Raw genomic sequence first — 20,347 nt, forward strand, 5'->3', positions numbered from 1 at the left:
CTTAGTTCTCTTTCAGTCAGCTCCTTCTTATTCTTTAAGAGGCTCTCTTTTTCCACATAGCCTGTGAAAATGCCAGAGACAACCTATTCCAGGTATTCAGCCTTTGGAATGTTCTCACTCATTCCTGATTTTTGTTTTCAGAAAGCAAATCCAAACAGTCTATTCCCCATCTCCCTGATATCTTTTCTCTGTCAGCTTCCTTGACAAAATCCAAGCACCAAAATAATCTGGGGCCTTCTATTGAATACTGCTGACCCCCTCACCTACCCCCTAATTTGGATACATGTTTTACTTCATCCTTGCAGAGAAATCAATACTTTTTCCTTCTTCATTAGCCTCTCCTTCCACCTAGACAATCAAAATCTCATTATCTCCCACCTTGATTTATCAATCCTCCCTATACGCTCCTAAACCCCACATTGTGTCTCCAGATCCCTTCCAAACATCCTATAACTTCCAAGGTCTCCCAGTCTCCTCTGAAATGTACAGTAGTGGAAAAACCCCACAATTTTAAAGGCTCTGATTGTGTGCTCCTTTTACACTTTCTGCCTGTGTGAGGGCTGATGATTTACATTATTGATATATCTGCTGCTCTCACAAAGCATTCTCTCCCAGATGAGCTTCTCCAACTGCTGGCATTGTCTAGAAGTTTTTTAGGGGTGTACCATAAAAGTGAAAGCTGAGAACGTATTTGAAGGCCAAGAATATGTGGTTATCTCAGCACTTTGCTCTGAGGGAGCCATTCAAATTGCTTGCTGAGTTCTACACTCAGTGTACACACAGTGTACACACTGTACACTCAGTTCTACACACAGTGTTTTCAACAGAAATCCAAAGAGCAGCTGGATGTATGATCCAAAGAGCCCAGCCATTTATTTTGCTCATGAGTTTGAAGCCACACGAATTTACACTTGGCCAGCTCTAAACGCAAAAAGAAAGATTGCAGACTGTGACACTTACTAGTAACAGGATAAATAAATTTAGTTGCAGCTGCACAATTTTGCAGCAAGTGCTCAGACAGACAAACATAAGGAACAAAATTAAAAGTTCCCCATTCGCTGGAAAAGAGCAGTAAAAAAAGCAATTGGTTTTTTTTTTTTTTTTAAAGTCCAAACTGGACTCATGAAAACTGTATGTATTGGATTTCACTCTTCAGCAAACTAGCAAAATGCAACATGTTTCTTTCTGTAAAAGGAAGTGTAGGTCACGTTTACAAAAACTGAAAGCCAAACAGTCAGCTTAAAAATATAAATTACTATTGGTGACCTTCTTGCTATTTAAAATATTTCAAATTAAAAGTTAAAAAATTTCAGAAAGAAATGAGTGCAAAAAGCTGATTTGATTAAAAAAGCATTCAATTCATTATGTTTAGAAACAGGAAAGTTTTTATGATAATACTATGTTGAAAAAAATAATGAATTAATCTAATACTTCCAATTCCCTCCTTCCAATCAGATCAAACTGCAATAGAAATATTTTTTGGTTACAGTTTACCATCAGAAGCCAAGATCCAGCACAATTTTTTATTTGTGCTCTAATCTTGAGCAGCGTTAGTCAGTAACCCAAAGTAAGGGCTGCTGTTCAGCAACAAGTGAGGGGTCCAGGCTTGCCCTGTAAACAGAGCTACAGCCAGGGAACACACAATCAAGTTCCTCCCTGCACTGCCTAAGTAGACTTGGGGGTCAGAAAGACCCAGGGGCCTACCTTTAGGTTAGAGAAAAGTATTATGAGTCATTTGCAAAACCTTTATGCAGGCTTTGCATTTAGGGAAGTGATACCAGCATATTTGCAAACTAAATTGTCACAACAGGTCCTTTGTAAAGGATGTGGCTTGCAGATATATCTGCCATATATTTCTAAAAGGATTAGAAAATAATTAATGTTTAAAAAGCTTCAGGCATTCTGTTTAACAGAGATTAAGCATAATGCCAAATAAACTTTTTTCTCGTCTGTTTGTTTGACATATATGCTGTTACATGTTTTATAGTTACTTAAGCCCTAAACTAAACCTGAGGTAATGGCAAGGCTGCCAAGCACAGATCTATTGCTCGTTGCTTAGAACATGAGCATCAAAATCAGCTTCCCTTTATTGGAGAGGAGCTGGGAACACCAGTAAATGTGCTTATTTACTTGGTCTGAAAGTAAAGCATCTGACCAGAAATAACTCAAAAAAAACTTCAGGCTATACTACAAAACCAAAGATACATACGTGTTTAACTGCAGGTCACCAAACTGCCTTGATTCTTAGACATTTTGGATGAATTGATGTTTGAGGTAAAAAGCCAACAAAACCCATAAAATCAGTCACTCTGCCTAAAAAAAACCAACCAAACAAAAAAACCCCTATCAAAGTACACAGGGGAGAGCAGAGATGGTCAGAGGGTTTGTAATATGAACCTTGTACTGCAGGTTCATATTTAAAGTTGCATTCTATACAGAAATTTAAATAAGCAGGAAAAAAACCAAAACCTAGAAAAGGCATGGCAAGAGCTCTGGGCCATGTAAGGTTTTAGAAATAAGAGGTCCAGGAGATGAGTGAGAAGAGATTAAGTATGTGCAAGAAAAAGACAAGGGCAGAGCTGAGTTGTTCAGATGAAGCCATGCAGTTGAAAGATTCTCCTTACCAGCCTTGTTCTGATAAAAACTTACTAATGTGTTATAGTATCCCACTGTCTGACACCTCAAACACCTACCTATTGTGTCATCTACCAATGGAAATTGGCAGGACTGGACCATTGGAAGGAAACTTGAAGGAAATCTCTTGAAGCTCCCATGGACAGCAGAAGTCAGTGGAGAATCCCAAAGAGACAGCACAGAGAATAGGGGAGCTGAGGAAACTGGCTCAGATGAAATGATAAAAAGAAACAGCAGCTTGCAGAGGAGGAGAGCTGTAAATCCCAATGACAGAAATGCAATTTGCAATCAAGACATCTGCTAAAGGTCATTCAAGGACAGAGCCCAACAGGAAAAGAGAAGTACCACAAGGAAATTTAAATTCTGAGAGTTCCTAAGCAAAGGGGGAAAAAGAGGAAGAAAAAATAGCTGTACTGAACATGCTCATTAGTCATCAAAGAATCCTGTTTTTCTTTTCTTGACTGACATGCTTTTGAAAAGCCTTGTCTGATAGAGAGCCCTTCATGTCACTTAAGTTAAACCTTCAGAAAAATTTAGCTGAACTTTTGAAGTTATTTTGAAAATTATATTCACATTAAAATGGGTAACACGGAACATGGTTAAATTCCTTTTCTATAACAAAACAGAGGACTGATACAGCAACTTCATCACACTCTGACATTACTTACACGGGAAAGAAATAACCAGAAAACACCACCATGAACCCAGAAAGAGGAAAGCTGACAGTGAGTGTGTTTAGACTAACAAAAAAAACCCATGGAAGTGAAACTTGCAAATTCACACTGAACAGAATTCATTTGTGAAAGTGCCAACCTACTATGCTGGTATTCTAAATAAAAAATTACTTACTTTATAGAGCTGTTTATGCTCAGAAGATGCAACAGATTGTTGCAGAAATTATTCTGCCTATATTGTGCAAGATACCAGAGCTGATACCATAATGACTGCTCTGTTATAATGAAAAATACACCAACCTATGCCTCTTATGTCACTGTTACATTTAAAAACATCACACATGAGAAAGTGAACAAGCTGCACATCTTCTACTAGCTTACATGTTTATTCTAAATGAATTTTTTTCCCAGAAACAAACAAAAAATCCCACATATGCCTACTTTTACATTTTCACTGCTGCATTTCCTGTATAGATTAAATCACATATCTACATTTCACACACTTCATTCCACCACATACTGTTCTAGTTACAAAGGTAAAGAAACATACTGTCCATGAAACTAAGATCAAGTTCCTAATTCAGACTTTAGAGTTTTCATTTGTAGAATATATATATATATTTAATATGAAAGGACATTATTTGCCATATACTTCATGAAAGCAATATACTATCTTCACCCTATAATGGAACAAATAAACTTCTTGCAGTAAGACTGAAGTTAAGCACCCTTGACAAAACTACCTTTGAGCAAATTACAGCACTGGAAAAAGAAAAACCCACTAACGATGAATTCAGCAATTTCAGCCAATTTAAAGACCTAGATAAAAATTATCTTCAAAACACCCACCAATCCTATTTGGATTTGTGAAAAGTTCATTCATTTAATGCTTATGTTTAGAAATAATCGAGGAGTTTACAAAAGTCACTTACTTATCTCCAAAGAATTTTCTCCAGAAATCTGCAGCATCGGCTTTGGTGATGCGGAAGTTATCACCCTGGAATTGTCCATTTGGAAAAATAGCCTTGATTTCTGCTAACATGTGGCTGAAGATGAGAGACAGCTTTGTAAGGTTTCTCCTGCAGATATAATAGGGAAAAAATCACATGAAATCCTTTGAATTTAATAAATTTAATCAATCTTTCAGTATTTCACAAATCCCATGTATTTGTATAACACTGTGTGACACAAGAAAAAACACTGAGCTTTCAACTGAAAACACAAAGAAATACAAATCAGTGGTTTGTGTTTCCATGGACTTCTGAGGACATATTTATCACAAGTCTCCATGAATATAAAACCATAATATAAAAAAAAACTGTTTCTTTTTGGAGACAGAACAAATTTGAGTTCTCAACTGCATATTCAGATACACTTCTTGTGCATTATGTTTGTGTGTTTCATTAACCCATTGCAGAACCAAGAATTGATACTAATTAGACAGCTTATACATTTTAAAAAAACCCCAACCAACAAAGAAAACAAAAAACTACCCCACACTCAAAAGTATAAAATTAGAGTTTTGTATGTGACAACAAACCTGTTTCATTCCAGGTTTCTAGAAATATAAACATGGCATAGAAATAGATTTACTCCTTTTTCCTATGATAGTTATATTATTTTTTTCAGTTTTCTCTTAGTGTATCTACTTCTTGCTCTCCTTTCAAATGCTTTCTAGTTAAAAACTTGCTTTCACTAGCCTATTATAAATGATAAAAAATATATATTATAAACCATATATATGATAAACTATATAAAATTATATATCACTTGTTGTAAACAAAACAAAAAAAAAATCAAGCTTTTTTGCTATTGTCTCATTTCCATACATTTTCCAGGCTTGTATCAGTTAATCAAAAATTACTTGGCTTTTGACACAGAAATCCCATCTAGTATAGTGCAAAGAACAAAAAATCCTTAGATGCAAATAATCCTTTTGTACAGAAAAATCTGTGGGAAATGGTCAGAAGAGGAGAAAAGAAAGAAGAAGGAAACTTTATGAGAGTTTCTGCCTGGAGATTCCTTGATGCTCCTTGCAGGAAAAAAAGGGCCATTTCCCAAGCCAATATACAAAATAGAGGAGATCGAGCAGTTTGTGATGAAGGATTTGTATTCTTGTGGATTCTGCTGGACTATTTTAGTGTGTTAGAAGAGTCCTATGTATGTCAAGCCAGTTCAGCTTTAACCATCTCAGGTATTATTTAAAAATGACTCAAGCAATTTAATGAAAACCACACATGCTTAAAATGCTTATCAATCATGTAATTTACAGTCTGTTTAAAGACAGTATTTTAAATAAATTCGAACTTATTCTTAAGTTCCTTGACACATGGAAATATTAAGATTTGACACTCATTGTAGTTGAACATATTTCCTGCGGTCTTCCTAAAAGAATGCTCAATTTAGCAGTGAGGTGGTAACTATTTCAACTACATTTGTGAACTTTATAATAGAGATTTCTGTGGAAGCTGTGTTGCAGATTTTCTATAGGTTTTACTACCAAGAAAATGATGATAAAGTTGTTATGAAAACATAAGTAATTTTAAACAAACAAAGCAATCCCCGATGAATACACTCTCCCTTCCCTCAAGATTAAGAATGGCTATAGGCTAAGTCATTCAGAGTCCTCTAATTCCTTCAGCAAAATCAGATGTCTATAATTATGATGCTCAATAGTTCCTTGCTATCCCTCCTGCCTATTTCCTTTGTATTTTAATTACACCCATGTATTCTTTATTATTTTACTCCTCAGAACTCAAGCCTGATGCAGAGGAGCAAGCAACAGCTTTTTTTATGTGGCTTCCTCGGTCTGTCCTAGACCAAAATTTAACAAGAAGCTTTCTGTACTTGGGACAGATGGGAACACGACTCAGCGCAAGTTTGAGCAGAGCTCTGCCTTGCCTGGCACAATCAGTGTCCCACATTAATGTGCTGTGCTGCAGGGGCTCTTTTCAGGTACAAATGCACCTAGTGAGCCTGCTGGATCCCTGAGGCTTGAGCCCTGCCATGAGTTAAGGGATGAAATCACACAGAGGTGCCTTCTGGGGCACTCTCTTGCCTGGAGGGCAGCGTGTGTCTGTCCCTGCAGAGGCACTGCCTGCTGGGCACAGCTGCACAGGACATGGCCAGAACATGGCCAGCAGCTGCTAGGATGTGGGCAGCAAATGCACAGGAGAGACGCGCTCCCAAATGGCTCCATCTAAATCACAAAGCCTCTTCCTTCCCTCTTAGAACAGCATCAGTCACTACGTGCATCAGGACACTTCTGTTCCAGTATACAAAATCATAAGGAAAGGAAAAAATAAAACTATTTTTTGTTTGCATTTGTATAAACAAGAAAAAAAATATTTTAACATCTGAGACAGCTTCTTTTTATATCTGATGGCAAAGGTGAAACTTGAAACCAACTAGAAGCTTGTCTGTGCTTGAACATATATCACAGCATGTACAAACAGCAAGAGATGACAAACTCCTGGTAATTTATATGCAGGACATCTGGTTTTCTCTCTTTAATTTTGATTCTTGCTCTATGAGATCATTATCTCAAGTCCTTCTTTGGTATCAAAAAGTCATGATAAATCATGCCTCATTTTTTCACTTACATATTTTTTTCTTTAGAACCACAAGGAACATATTGCACCATTTTTGCTCAGATATGCTTATGTGATACCAGATCTCAGTCTCTTCTTGAGGCAAAGTTACAAAGCTCACTGATTTCAGAAACGATTTTCAACAATTACGGTGCAGAGATGATGGCAGTGGGGTGGGCCAGTGACTCCCCCTCTCTGGGCATTTCACTTGCCTGAAGATGGCTATCCATTTCAGCAATGTACTTTTCCTGTCTTGGGGAGGGCTTTCCCAGGACACCTCAGGAAGCGTGTACTCCACTTTATCAGACCTGGCAGTCTGTGTAGATGCATTTTTCAACTTAGGATGGCTCCCTTCCTTCTCCCATATGAAGGATGGACCAGTGTCAAAAATTTTCCATCTTACTCTCCATTAATAAGTTTTTCCATCTTACTTTCCATTCATAAGTTTAAGACAAGGTATTAATTTGAAAAAACAACAACTAAAACCATCAAGGTTTGGCAATTTAGAGAATAATTCTAATGGAAGCCAAAGAACCATTCCATCTGAGCACCTATTTTAGGTCTCATTGCCACCATGAGATTGTAAAGAATCCAGTCTGCATCTCCTGCAGTAACAAAGGCTTTCTTCTCCAGGTCACAGCAAAGACTGATGCAGTGGCGAGGGGACAATTGCACTGGCAGCCTGGTGGAGCAGAAGAGCTGAGCAGATAGAGATATGCTCCAGAGACCCTTTGACTCACTGGATTCCAGCAGGAGAGATATCCTAAGGGATCACATTGGAGCTACAGCTCAAAATAACACCATCCAAATTATATACAAATAGTGGTTTTAATGCCTCTGCAGCCAGCCTTGAGGGTTTAAAATTGTAATATACTTTTGCTGGCAACCTGGGGCTGGTTAGAGGTGGAACTTCTTTCCTCAGCTGTGGAACAGAGCACAGACATTTTATCTCTGCAGAGAAGGGATTTCATGCTGATGAGAAAAACCTTAATTTTGTGAAATTAAAAATCAAACAACACTGCTTTATACTAAAGTGAACCAAGATGATCATTTGCCAGTATATAATAGCTACTGTGGTAAAATATAACAATATTTTAACACTAAATGATGTTATGTCAACAGCATTTTATGTAACACACAGTGTAGGTCTCATCCATATTACTTGCGACATACTCAACACCTCCTAGCTGATGATTTCCTATAATTCAAGCTTAGATTTTTGCTACCTTCCTTTCACTGAGTCAAACTAATGCCATACAGGTCAAATCCCTTGTAGAACTTGATTTCTGAAGTACCATTTTGTCAGTCATAGTCTATGGTTTGTTGCCAACCATCTTTGCCCATGACAGATTTACTGAAGAACCAACACGGTCAGAATCGACCCCAGAACACCCAAGATACAAAGATTAAATACTGAATTTTTATTTCACATAAACTTGTAAAGATCTACTGAATCAGTAAGCATCTTTTGGTTAATGAGAAAAATGCATTTTTTAAATTTCAAAATGAATGTCTTTTGAAGTTATACCTCATCAGCAAGATTTCTAAATAGAGATCAAAGCCTGAAGACAAGAATTTTGGATTTCTTCACTTCTCAGCAAATTACTATATTCTGAATCAATTTTCTCTTCAACTGTCAGGAGTGAGGTCAGGCTAGAGAATACTACAAAGATTTGATTTGAAAATTGAAGGACTTTAAATATCAGTCATATGCAATGTGAAAACAGGACTTGATAATGGAGATACTACGACATCCCAGCCAAACCAAAACAGCAGCAGCTGAGTAGTAGGAGGTCTGAAAGCAGTCCTGCCCTTCTGGATCTGCTGAAAAATTAAGTAAAGCCTGATCAACATGCAATAGCATAGATAGGTTTTGGCTGTGTCAACTTTGTAATCACTGCATGAAATTCATTTTACTTGCTGGAAGGTAATATAGTCCAGCAAACAGGACTGGACAGGGAATTAGGCAGTGTCACTTCCTTTCTGCCACTGGCTTTAATTTTGAGATGGAAGGAACACCTGAGCCCTGCATTTACTGCAGGACATGGATGAACAGAACAAAATGCTCAGAGAGCTCCAAACTTGGAGAGCTCTGAACAAAACACACAGCAGATACAGCCTGTGCATAAATACACAAAGCAAAGCATCCATCTGTGCCCTGGTCCTTCAGAATTATAGGATGTTACAGACAATAACCAAGACAAAGTCATTTTAACAGTAAATAGTTGTTACTCCTGCAAAAGCTTGAAAACGTTTATATCTACCTACATACTACATGTACATATAATTTCTGCTTTCATGCCCATGTATTACTATGCCCATGAAAAAAAAAAAAACAAACTACCTTTTACAACTACAAATATTTCTGAAAAAAACCCTCCAGTGTGGAAAAGAAGTATGAATGAATATCTCTGCAGTTATTTATGTCATTCCAAAAATTAGGTTATTGCTGGATTTCCTTCTTCATTGCATCTAGTAAGTGTTTCCTCTTTCTGCATCCACATTGTTACACTTTGCTAAACCATCACCTGCTGTAATAAGCAATACACCACCTTTCCAACTCATAATATATAACTCAATACCTGGCAAGGAAAAACAGTCTTTAGAGTTAGAATAAAATCTATTTGGCAGCTAAGAATATTTTCCAGATAGAACTTTCAGAAAAGTTCACCAAACTACTCCTAAATAACAGATAATTCCTCTATAATCATTTTATAGAATAATCATACAAAGACAGCTCTCTTAGCTGGCAAAACTGCAAATCATAACTGCATAGGAACTAAGATGAAAGAAAGTTTGAAATATGAATTTCATAAGGTGAATTGTTTATTTTGACTACTAAAAATCCATCCCCCCCCAAATATTAAAGGCTCAAAATCCAAAGCATATGTACAGAGCTCATTTCACTTAATTAGTTCTATTCAAAACAGATCTCTGATCCATATGCTTGATTGTGGTAAAACACAAGGATTCTACAAAATACATGTTACTAATCCAAAGGAACAGAATATAGTCTTGTGATTCAGGTACAAAAGAGGGAAATGAAAATCCATGTTCTGAGCTCTGTTACTCCACTCTCACAGAGTTCAGAATTTATGTTTTGTGACTCAGATTACCATTGTGTAAAAAAAGCTCTTTGGAAATTATTTCCCATTTTTATTTTGCCACCCTGAGGACAATCATAGCTGCTCATAAAACCCCTTGACAGATGATACTTCTGCCATTAGCTACTGGTAAGTGATTCAAATAGGAATGCACTAAGTCCAGGACAAATACAGAAGAGAAAAAAAATTGAAGAAATATGTGAATGTTTTAGGATCTCCAGAAGACATAGGGAAAAGACTAAAAATTATACATGCTGACAGTGGTTCTTGATAATCCAGTACAACCCTGACTCATTCATCCCCCTTCCACTTATAGAACTTCCCTTCTCAGAGACAGGAAACATAGGAAAAAGAATTAGTAAAACAACCTGCTTAAAAAAAGCAAAAAACCAAAAACAATCCCACAACAAAAAAAATCCCCCCCCCCAAAAATACAATAACATTTCCACAAGAAAAAAAACCCAACAAAACAAAAACCCCAACACTTCTTTTTTAGAAATCTACAGGTGCAGAATGCAGTCAGATAATCTGAACAATGGAGCGCTCCTTAACACTTTAGAGGAAGCAAAGGAAACACAAAGGTTCCTGTCAACAAGCTTGAAGAGATAAAAAATGCCTACCATCATATTTGGCAATCAGATCAACTCTGCTTCTGTGCAATGATTATTTTTAAAAGCTATATAAGGACAGGGTATTGTTCAGGGACCAAAGTATATGAGCCTATTCTTGGGATGAAATGTCCCTGGGACTAAGAATAATCATGAGCTCTATTTCCTACTTGTGCCACTGACTCATGGAAGGAACACATATAACTAAACTTTGATGTGTTGCAGTATTCCTCATCTGTAAGCTGCTCCACAAACAAAACCTAAAAATGTGCCTTAAACATGGCAAGATTCAGCCAATAACTAAATTTATCATATATTAAGCAAAAAAACAAACAAACAAACAAACAAACAAAAACACTAGTACAAACTGTAAGAAATTAACTGGAGGCAACTATTATATTTCTTTGAGTCCTGGAGGAGCTGGGTTTATTATGGGCAGGAAAGCAGCATCCTTCCTTGAATGGCTCTCCATCAGCTTCTTTGTGACAGATACAAGGAATATGGTACAAGTCTGTGCTATTCACAATGGATACCAAAAGGAATAAATGGCAGACTTTGGGTAAAGACTGGGCAAGGATGATCTGGAAAACAAAAAGCTGATTCCAATGTCACTTTGAATTGTTCTCCATCTTTTCCTTTGCTTAGAAATCATTTTACATTGATACACCAACTTTCACCAGCACCTGGTTCCTTTTGCTCTCATTTAAAAAAGATATAAAAATGGAAGAAGGCCATTTCATCTTGTGAAACTGCTTATCAGCTGTCATTGCTTTTTTAGCAGGTATTTATTGCCCAATTTATACAAAAACCAAGAATTAACTTATATACAACATCTTAGTAAAGAAAGTGAAATATAAACACAGAGGAAGGAAGAAGGCCAGGGTTTTTGTCAATCTGTAACACTCCACAAACTGATGAGTCTGTCTACTCACCGCTCTTTCATTTGAGAACTGGCATGCCACTGTGCCACCAACATCTCTTCAGCAAAGTTCTATCCAAGGATTATGTTTGCTTTTTGTTAAACAGATGCTCCATACAGCAGCAACCATGAACAGCTCTTGTAAGCTGGGCTTTAGGCTTTACAATCCAAGTTTTGAAATTTTCATTACTTCCAGTTCTGTCCAAGGAGCATTTAGCCACACAGATAAATGTCTCAAGGTACTCCTAAAGCATTTTAATTTCTTTCCTCACTAGCCCTCTGGAATATGAGGTAACAAATAAAACCATGAAATGAAAACCTAAGGAGTGCTGGCAGGAGTAACAAGTAACAAAGGAAACACAGTCTGTGTAAAGCAAATTGTGAGTCATCAAAAATAAAGAGGTATGTTGACAAGCTAAAGATTTAATAATTTTGCTCATAATTATTATCTCTAATTAGTTATGCAGAAGGATAGAGGTTACAAAAAAAAATCCCTCTAGAGAATGCTACTCTGAAAGCAATTTGCATAAAACTGATCTGAATATTTACAAGTACAAATACTTTGTGAAGGATAGTCAATCCTATGACATTTTAAGTAGCAACATAAACTAAGAGCTAACAGACTTATTGATTTTACTACCAAGACTTTCAATGGGCCTACTAGATCATCTGTACAAAATACATGATTTAACGTCCCTAATCGAACATGTACACAGATTTAAAAACCCAGCTGGGCATTGGCTGTTTAGTTTTATTCTCTACTTTTTAACAGTTTGTTGCTTTTGCACTATGGCTCCACTCCTCAGTAACAACATGTTGTTCAAGCACTGTTTCCTTTCTCCAACCTCCTCCCATAGACATCTTTGTGTATAATGGTCCAATATTATTCAACTGAACACTGACTTAAGTCTAAAGTCTCATATCTGTATGTATAAATGAAACTGAAATTATCACAGAATTCCCCAAGAACAACAGTAAACTAAGTCTTTGAAAAGCTGAATTAATTCACTGAACGCAGAAATACAGAAAACTTGTTAAAAACATGAATGAATTAATGTGAAACATAGAAGACTGAATTAGCATCCTTTCACCATCTTCCAAAGCCTTTAAGTGGAAGGGATAGTCACAACAACACTTGTCTAAAATAAGCAGCCTTAAAGACAGAGGTGTGGTTGGTATAATTTTTTGGTACCCGATTAGGCCAGTAAACACCTTGAATTGCAAGGCAAAGTGAGGTCACTACTATTATTCATACTACCCATGTACTTACTGGAAGTATAACTGATACTATGAAAAGGGGTTAATACTTTCCCATATAACCATCTTCCTCATAATTCTTGTAAGGACCACTTAGTTTGAAGATTATTTGTGCCATGGATAGAGCACATCTGTGCCAGCCAAGCAAAGCTGTGTGCAAAAAGGGACCCTGCTGCATGGACCATCTCTAGTGCCTTCAGAAGGGATAAGAGGCTGCATTTCCACAAATCCTGCCATAGCCAACACAGCAGCCAAAGGCCAGGGCTGGCACAAGGAGGTACGGATGTGGCTAAATGCTTATCCCCCGACAGTAATCGAGCATGAGCAAAGGAAAGTGGTTTAGTCATGCTTCATCTAGTTTGCTATCATGCAAAAACTCGGGAAACTCAGTGGGTTCTTGGTTCTGAGGTGCTAATACCAACAAAGCACATGTGCCATGCAGCACCCGGAGCAATCCTCTTCCTGTGCAGGTCTGCCTCCCATCTGAGCAGCAAACAACGGATGATGCTTCACTTCACTGGTCTGCAGTGTGCTCATTTCCTACACAGAAATAGTCCAGAACATGGACTCAGGCTTCTCCTTCCAGGGCTTTTTATTCAGACTATCTCACCTTAAAACATGCTGTTATGATGTTTTCTAAGTAAAATAAACTAAAAAGAGATTCATGAACATTCTTAGCAACAGGCAAAAAGTTCTTTAAATTCAAAACCTACCGAATTTTGCAACAGTATAGCTTTTTGAGATGACAAATATTTATGACTGTTAGAGAGTGAATCCAAAATTTTTCAGGCCTACTGCTCATGACACTAAATGACTGTGGAAATCTGCAATTTAGCCATATTTCAAGGCAGGACTAGTAAATACTTCTTTCTGACTTTAAGGACTTTTGGCAAACTAATATCCATATGCATTTTTTCCCACTTATATAATTCTCAAGTACCTAAATCAATTTTTGATATTTAACAGCAAATGGCCCTTGGATCCTATGTGCCTCCCAGTATTCTTGGTGAGACTGACACAAGTCTGGCTAAATGGTGGAACTGAGGAAAATCTTATTTATCCAAGAGGGCCCAAAATTCATAATTCTCAGCTCTGAATTTTGAGCTCATGTTACTTGACTAAACATATGAAACACTTGCAGGACAAAACCTAAGTTTGAGCCAGCCTGCAGCTGTGAGACACAGATCTAATTCTTACATAGGGGGCTTTTAACACAAAAGAAGATAGAATAAAAATATTATTCTCCATTTCTCTTAGCAAAGCATACAATGAACTCAGTAAGAAAGATAGGATGTTTGATTCAAGAGCAAAGACAGAAGATAGAGAAAGGAGATGGAAAGAAATAGATGGCAACATTGTACTCAGAGAAATTTTATTTACAAGGTATGATAATGCAGAGCAGCATAGGAAAGCCCACGAGAAAAAGCCAACACTTTTACAGAAAAGCTTGAACATAATGAAGAAATTAAACTATAAGGAGATGTATTAAACACCAGGAACAAATGCACCTGGTGTTTAATAAATCTCCTTAAACAAATAATTTTGCAGTTGGTATCTAAGTGAACACCTCCTCTATGCATTCAGGTCTAGCCAGGCAACAGAGCCATGGAATAAAAAAATCTCACACTGATTTAGAGACAGTCAAAATGCACAAACCCAAAGGGGATCAAGCATGGCCACACACAGAATCTTATTCCTGGCAATTCTTTTGAGACCTTACCTTTTTAGTTATGATTTTGTTTTTGTTTATATGAGTGGTAAGAAGTACAGCAGTATTTTTACTGATCAGATCTTCTAATGCAGATAAGGGATCTAAAGAGAAGTTTTAAAATAACATCCACTTTATTGCATTAGGAGCATATAGAAGCATCAAAACTGCTGTATTTTTAAAAGTGCTGTAACCTGCAGAGGAGTACCTGCTGTGTCACACATGGTTTCCCCTGAGTGCAGGACAACAAGCTGTCCCAGCATTCCAAAGAGTCTGGCCAAAAAGGAATTTTCCTAGCTGAGCTGCTTCTGAGACTTGATCAAGAGAAAATACTGAGCTGCACATTTTGCCCTAGCATTCAACTTCAGAAAAAGACCTTGGATTTTACTTTTTGAGCCTCTTGTGCATCATCACTTCTATTTATTTGCTCTGTGACAGTGATAGAAGCCTCTCATCAAAAGCAGAATTGTTTTACAAAAACTAACCCTCTTCATCCCATGTAGCTTTAAGTCAAAAGTGTCGTCATTAAATGAGTAGAGAAATTCTCCAATTCTACACTTTAACAAATACATTTTTTACAGACCTACAAATATATAGGAATTTTGACCCTAAGCCCTGAAATCACATTCCACATAGGCAGACACTCTCATTAGAGCATTCTAAGTGTTCTCATCAAAGCATTCTAAGAGTATTTTAGACCACATTATATTTATTCAAAATGGAAATTCAAGTGAAAGCTACATAAAACATCAAAATATAATAATCAGCCTTCAAACCACATCTCAAGTTATTGAATTCCTATCAAACATATAATAAAAATTCCCATTAGTTGCACTCTAATCAAATCCACCTGAAATCATTCACTGAAAATAATTTAAACATTACTTAGAACTGAGATGCTGCTAGTTTGCAACATTCAGGTAACAGAAATCTGTGTCCCATAGCTAAGCAGTGTCACACAAATGCATATGGCACAAAAATATACAAAATAAGATATATGAAGTCCTGAAACTGTATGTGGGTCTCAGAATAATCACTGGGGTTTTATTTACTGAGAAACTGTAAAGTGACTTGCATTGAGAGAAGAAAACTACCATCTCTGGCCAAAACAGTAAACAACCTATTCCCTTTCACATACACCCTGAGGCACTCAATCACCTGTCCTCCTGCATATGAGGAGCACATCTAAACCATTTAAATCCAGATACATTGCTGCCACATTGTGTTAGGAACTTTATCTGTACAGAATAGCAGAGAGAGAAATATCAAATCCTTGGTTCCAAAATGCCACTTGAAATGATGCTATACACATTTATGGCCCTTGAGGATCAGGTCAGTGTGTATCCAACAGGACAGTTAGGAATAATCTGGCATCAACGGAATACAGTACAGACCTTGGTCAAAGTCTAACAGATTTTATAAGATATGTGATTTCACACTAACTAGAAAAAAAGTAAAGCTGGCTGAAATATTTTCATCAGTAATTTGGACAGTAAAAGCAAGCACTAAAACCCACAAGGATATGGCTTGACAGACAGGTGTGTTTTTCAAGTAAACAGAGACAGAATCCTTGCCTTCAGGAAGTACTGATGTCAAATCTCCAAACAGAAGCTGTCCACACAAATCAAAATAAACCATTTTGCCTCTTCACTCCTTATCTCCCATGAAAAGCAAAGGAAGAGAACAGAATGAAAAAGATTGAGATGTTATTCGCAAAAAATTACTTTCCTTTTTTTGGTCTAAAGTACAATAACCATGAAGAAATTTATACCCTGATCTGCTTATTATTTTTTTTTTTTACATGAAGCTATTCAAAGGCTATAAGGCTGACAGATAACTGCAAATAGCTGCAAAGTGACTGCACAACAAAAACAGCAGATGTAGTTCAATATATGTGAAGGCATAATGTATTTGAACAAAAAATCTTGACCTGATGTAGAAAATGGCAGGCTCTGAGCTGTCCGTTGTCAATCAGAAGCAAAATTTTCAATTATGATAGGTAATTCCATAAAAATATCTGCTCAGTGCTCATCAGCAATAAAAACCCACATCAAATATCATGAACTATTAGCAAATAAGAGAGGAAAAAAACCCAGAAAACATAATTATGCCACCATGCAGTTGCCTGCTATCAAACCAGACATATAAGAAACAGAGATAAAAGAGATACACTGAAAGCCAAGTGAGGTTACCAAAGGTAAGAAATGGATATAAACTGAGGAGGAATGAAGTGTGGTGGGACTCTTCACACTGGATGAGTAACCACAAAGGAACTCAGATAAGAGATCTACAAATTGAAAATGACATAAGGAAGATGGATGAGGACTGACAGTAACTAGAACATTTAGTGAAGGTGACAGGAAGCAAGATCAAAAAATCCCTAATGCACAGAAGTTGTTGCCTAAGGATACTGAGGAGCCAAGTTTAAATAGGTTTGAGGGGAAGCTGGGAAAACACCAGGAAGAGCTGCTTCACTGAAGGTTACTAGAGTAACAATGCACAACAGGCTCAGGAAATCCCTTGGCTAAAAATGGCCAAAGGCTGAGGGAGTACTAGGGAAACATACTAAATTATACTTGTTTGGCCCATTTATTCTTTCTTAGCTATCTCCTTATGCTCACCACTGAAAGTAAGAATGACTATAATGATTCATATTATCCTCTGTCTTAAAAGCAAGACACAGAACTTAAGAATTAAAGCACATGGTTCATAGGTTACCCCCAAAGCTCTTAAGTTCACTCATTTCACTCATACAATTTGATTGCACAGAACTTCTAATACCTGATCACTCATAAATTAATTTTGGATGCCGTGGTGAATGAAAGCATTCTACTGTCGACAATCATCCTTTTTCACCCCCATAACTGAGATTAGAAAGTTGAAGTTGCCCAAATCACAGCCTGTAGCATGAGCATGGCTACATGCTTCACCAGGAGGGTGGCCTGGCATCATCTGGCAGCAGAAAGGGCAGGTGGTGGAGCAGCACTGCTTGAGGCAAAGATTGAAGAGAAGTACCAGGCTTGGTCAGGAGCAGAGCCTGTTCTGTGCTTTACAATGATAGCTGCAACAAGAACCTACAAGGGTACTTGCCAACACTGGAGACGTGAGTAGTGTTAAGAGGGCTGGTGGTGAAATTGAATCACAAATGTCTTCCAAGATAATCAGTTTCAACAGTGAAAGCCAAGTAAGACAGCATTCCTAAAATTAGATGAAGAGGCTCATAGAGGGCAAGTGTCCAAAGAGAAAAGGTTACTACACCACAGCTGCAGTGGAAACTTCCAAATTCTGAGCACCAATGTGAAAATCTGTTATGTTTTACCTACTGCTACATTCTATTAAAACAATACACATAAATAGAATCACAACTAAACACAAAATACACTAAAATTCCTTCTGGTAAAAATAGTTTTTAAGGCATGAAGGTTCCAGGAGTCACACCTTAAGAGTTTACTCCCCTGAGACAACACTTGTGCAGTTTTGCCTAGCAAGACAGCTCACTTTGCTACTTGCAAAAGTAAACACTTTATGCAATTATGGATTCCTGGAACAATCCATCAGTCTCTGAAAACAAATTGCTTTGAAACAGGAATGTAAACCTAAAGACAATACTGGTCTTCCCTCAAAGACTGGAATGTAAACCTAAAGACAATACTGGTCTTCCCTCAAACACCGAAGCATTCCAGCTCTTGCTACCAAAGCAAGTAAGAACAGGACACGGAAATTGAAACATACAAAAACCTCTAGATATTAAGACATTCAGCTACAAATTTCTAATCACCTTTTTTTTTCATGAGTCGTCCTTAAAATCACTGCACTAAATATCATCACCACCTGAAAATACTTATGTTAAGATTGTATGAAATTATACTATCTTTAGTGTTGTTTACGTTCCCAACACTTCAATTTCTCTAATTACTTGAATGCTGCAGCTAAATTAAATATATAAATATACTCTTAAGAGCCATTGGACTAACATATTCACAGTCAAAAACATATTCTCACTTCTGTTTTTTCAGATCAGCCAACCTGGGATAGGAAAGGAGCATTAACTACCAAAGTACACCATGTATTTAATGTATTTAATTTGATACTATGAATAATGAGAGACAACTGTTTAGATCTGAAGGGAAACAGAACTGGAAAAATAAAACTGCATTCCTTCCATCTCTGGGAAGCTCAGAGCACCAGGTACCACAGCAGGTAGCCTGCTGATGTTTGGCACAGTTTGAAATATCCTTGACAAAGAGCTTCACTCAGTGTGGCGTACTTGGTGTTGGAGGACCTTTCACCCATATTAGCAGTTTTCATCCCACATAAAAGACATCTGATATGAAGTGGATGACAAATACTATTGCTGTAATAAGCCATATCTGAGTTACTATAAGAAATACTTGTGATCAATAGCTATTGTTGGCTCTTACAGTCAAACAAACTACAATGCCTCTATCCTCTAGTGACTGAAAAAGGATCATTACCAAAAAAAGAACAATTACACCTAACTACAAGAGATATAATGCTGGAAAAGCTTGTGTAGCCAACTTGAAAAACATCTCAATCTGTATCAGCAAAAAGACAGAGTCCTTGGAAGTTTTTGTGCCCTAAATCCCCACACAGCCTGCCCTGTCCCTGGACAGCTTCCCAGAAAAAGCAATGTCCTGTACACCAGTTTCCACCAGAAGTCCCACAGTACTCCTTCACTCCTCCTATTCCCTAATGGCTAAAAGTAAATTTTTCATCGGGCTCCCAGAGAAGAGAAAGGGAAGACTGTGAGAGACAGACAGGAAAGGGGAAACAGAGAAGGCAAAGGCCGAATAGCTATCCTGGAGCTTCTTGTTTCCCACCCACCAAGCCACATTCCACAACCCCACAGGGAGAGACTCCCCTTTAGTACAGAAGATAAAGTAGTATCTGCCATGGAGCATTCTCTTACAGAATGTGCATCCATGGAAAAGACTGACGCAAAATATGAAATATCCAGTGTGTTGCATTCATGTGCTCATACCAGTCTAAGCCCACTGGTAAGCATTTAGAAAGAGAAAGAACCTTACCCTATGTTAATATTCTGACACAAAAGTTCCCAAAGACTTCTCTTGAGAGCTTGAGGATTAAAAGGCCTGGCTAGTATGTCATAGTGACTCATTGCTTAAATCCAGAATATTAAAAGATAAGCTAGCCAGAAGAAACTTTACTTTTGCCATAAGTGATGTTAATTAAAAGGTCAAGAGATCTAGAGGAGGTATTGAGAGAAAAACCTCAAAAGGAGAAAATGAGAAGGACATTAGAAAAATATATATTTTTAAAAAGTGGGGATTAAAGGAGGATAAAATAAAACCCTTTGAAAGCTGAAAATGAGAAAAGGATGAAAAGGTAGAAATGAAAAGCACAAAATTTATGTCTCTAATTCTTCCTTCAGAACTTTATAGTTCACATTTTCCTCCAGGTTTAGTCACCTTAATTGCACATATGATTCACAGCAGGCTCCCTTGCTAGTAACAGAAGATTCATGATTAAGAAGGCATAGCAAGTTTCAATTTCAATAGCTAAGACCTCAGTATATCTGAAAAAATTATTTCAGTCAAAATGCACAAATATGTGAAGAATAACTCTCAATTTGATTTCTCCATTTCTTGCTTTTTCTACAGTCCGGCTGCAGAGTCTAGTAATAACAGCAACAATGTACTAACACTGAGCAGTTCATCAATATCTCACACTAGTTGTACATAACTCTCTTAGGAGAATATGAAAGCTATTTCTTTCCAAAAGCAAGCCCTTAGTATGTGTTAGGAATAATATAGATAATTTTGGATTCAGACTGTGCTAGGCAGCAGTTTCAATTTGTAACATTACCCAAAG

At 37.2% G+C, this 20,347-nt stretch overlaps 1 protein-coding gene across 2 annotated transcripts in view; it reads right to left on the minus strand.

Annotated features, from left to right (window-relative positions):
• CBLB (Cbl proto-oncogene B) overlaps positions 1-20,347 on the minus strand; it is a 129,078-nt gene that overhangs the window by 56,184 nt on the left and 52,547 nt on the right. For both annotated transcript variants that reach the window (XM_066572021.1, XM_066572022.1), the window contains exon 4: positions 4,241-4,387. In XM_066572021.1, the coding sequence (XP_066428118.1) occupies positions 4,241-4,387 (147 nt within the window). The remainder of the gene's footprint in view (positions 1-4,240; positions 4,388-20,347) is intronic.

Source organism: Molothrus aeneus, chromosome 2, assembly GCF_037042795.1.
Source record: "Molothrus aeneus isolate 106 chromosome 2, BPBGC_Maene_1.0, whole genome shotgun sequence".
In the NCBI taxonomy this organism is placed as follows: domain Eukaryota; kingdom Metazoa; phylum Chordata; class Aves; order Passeriformes; family Icteridae; genus Molothrus; species Molothrus aeneus.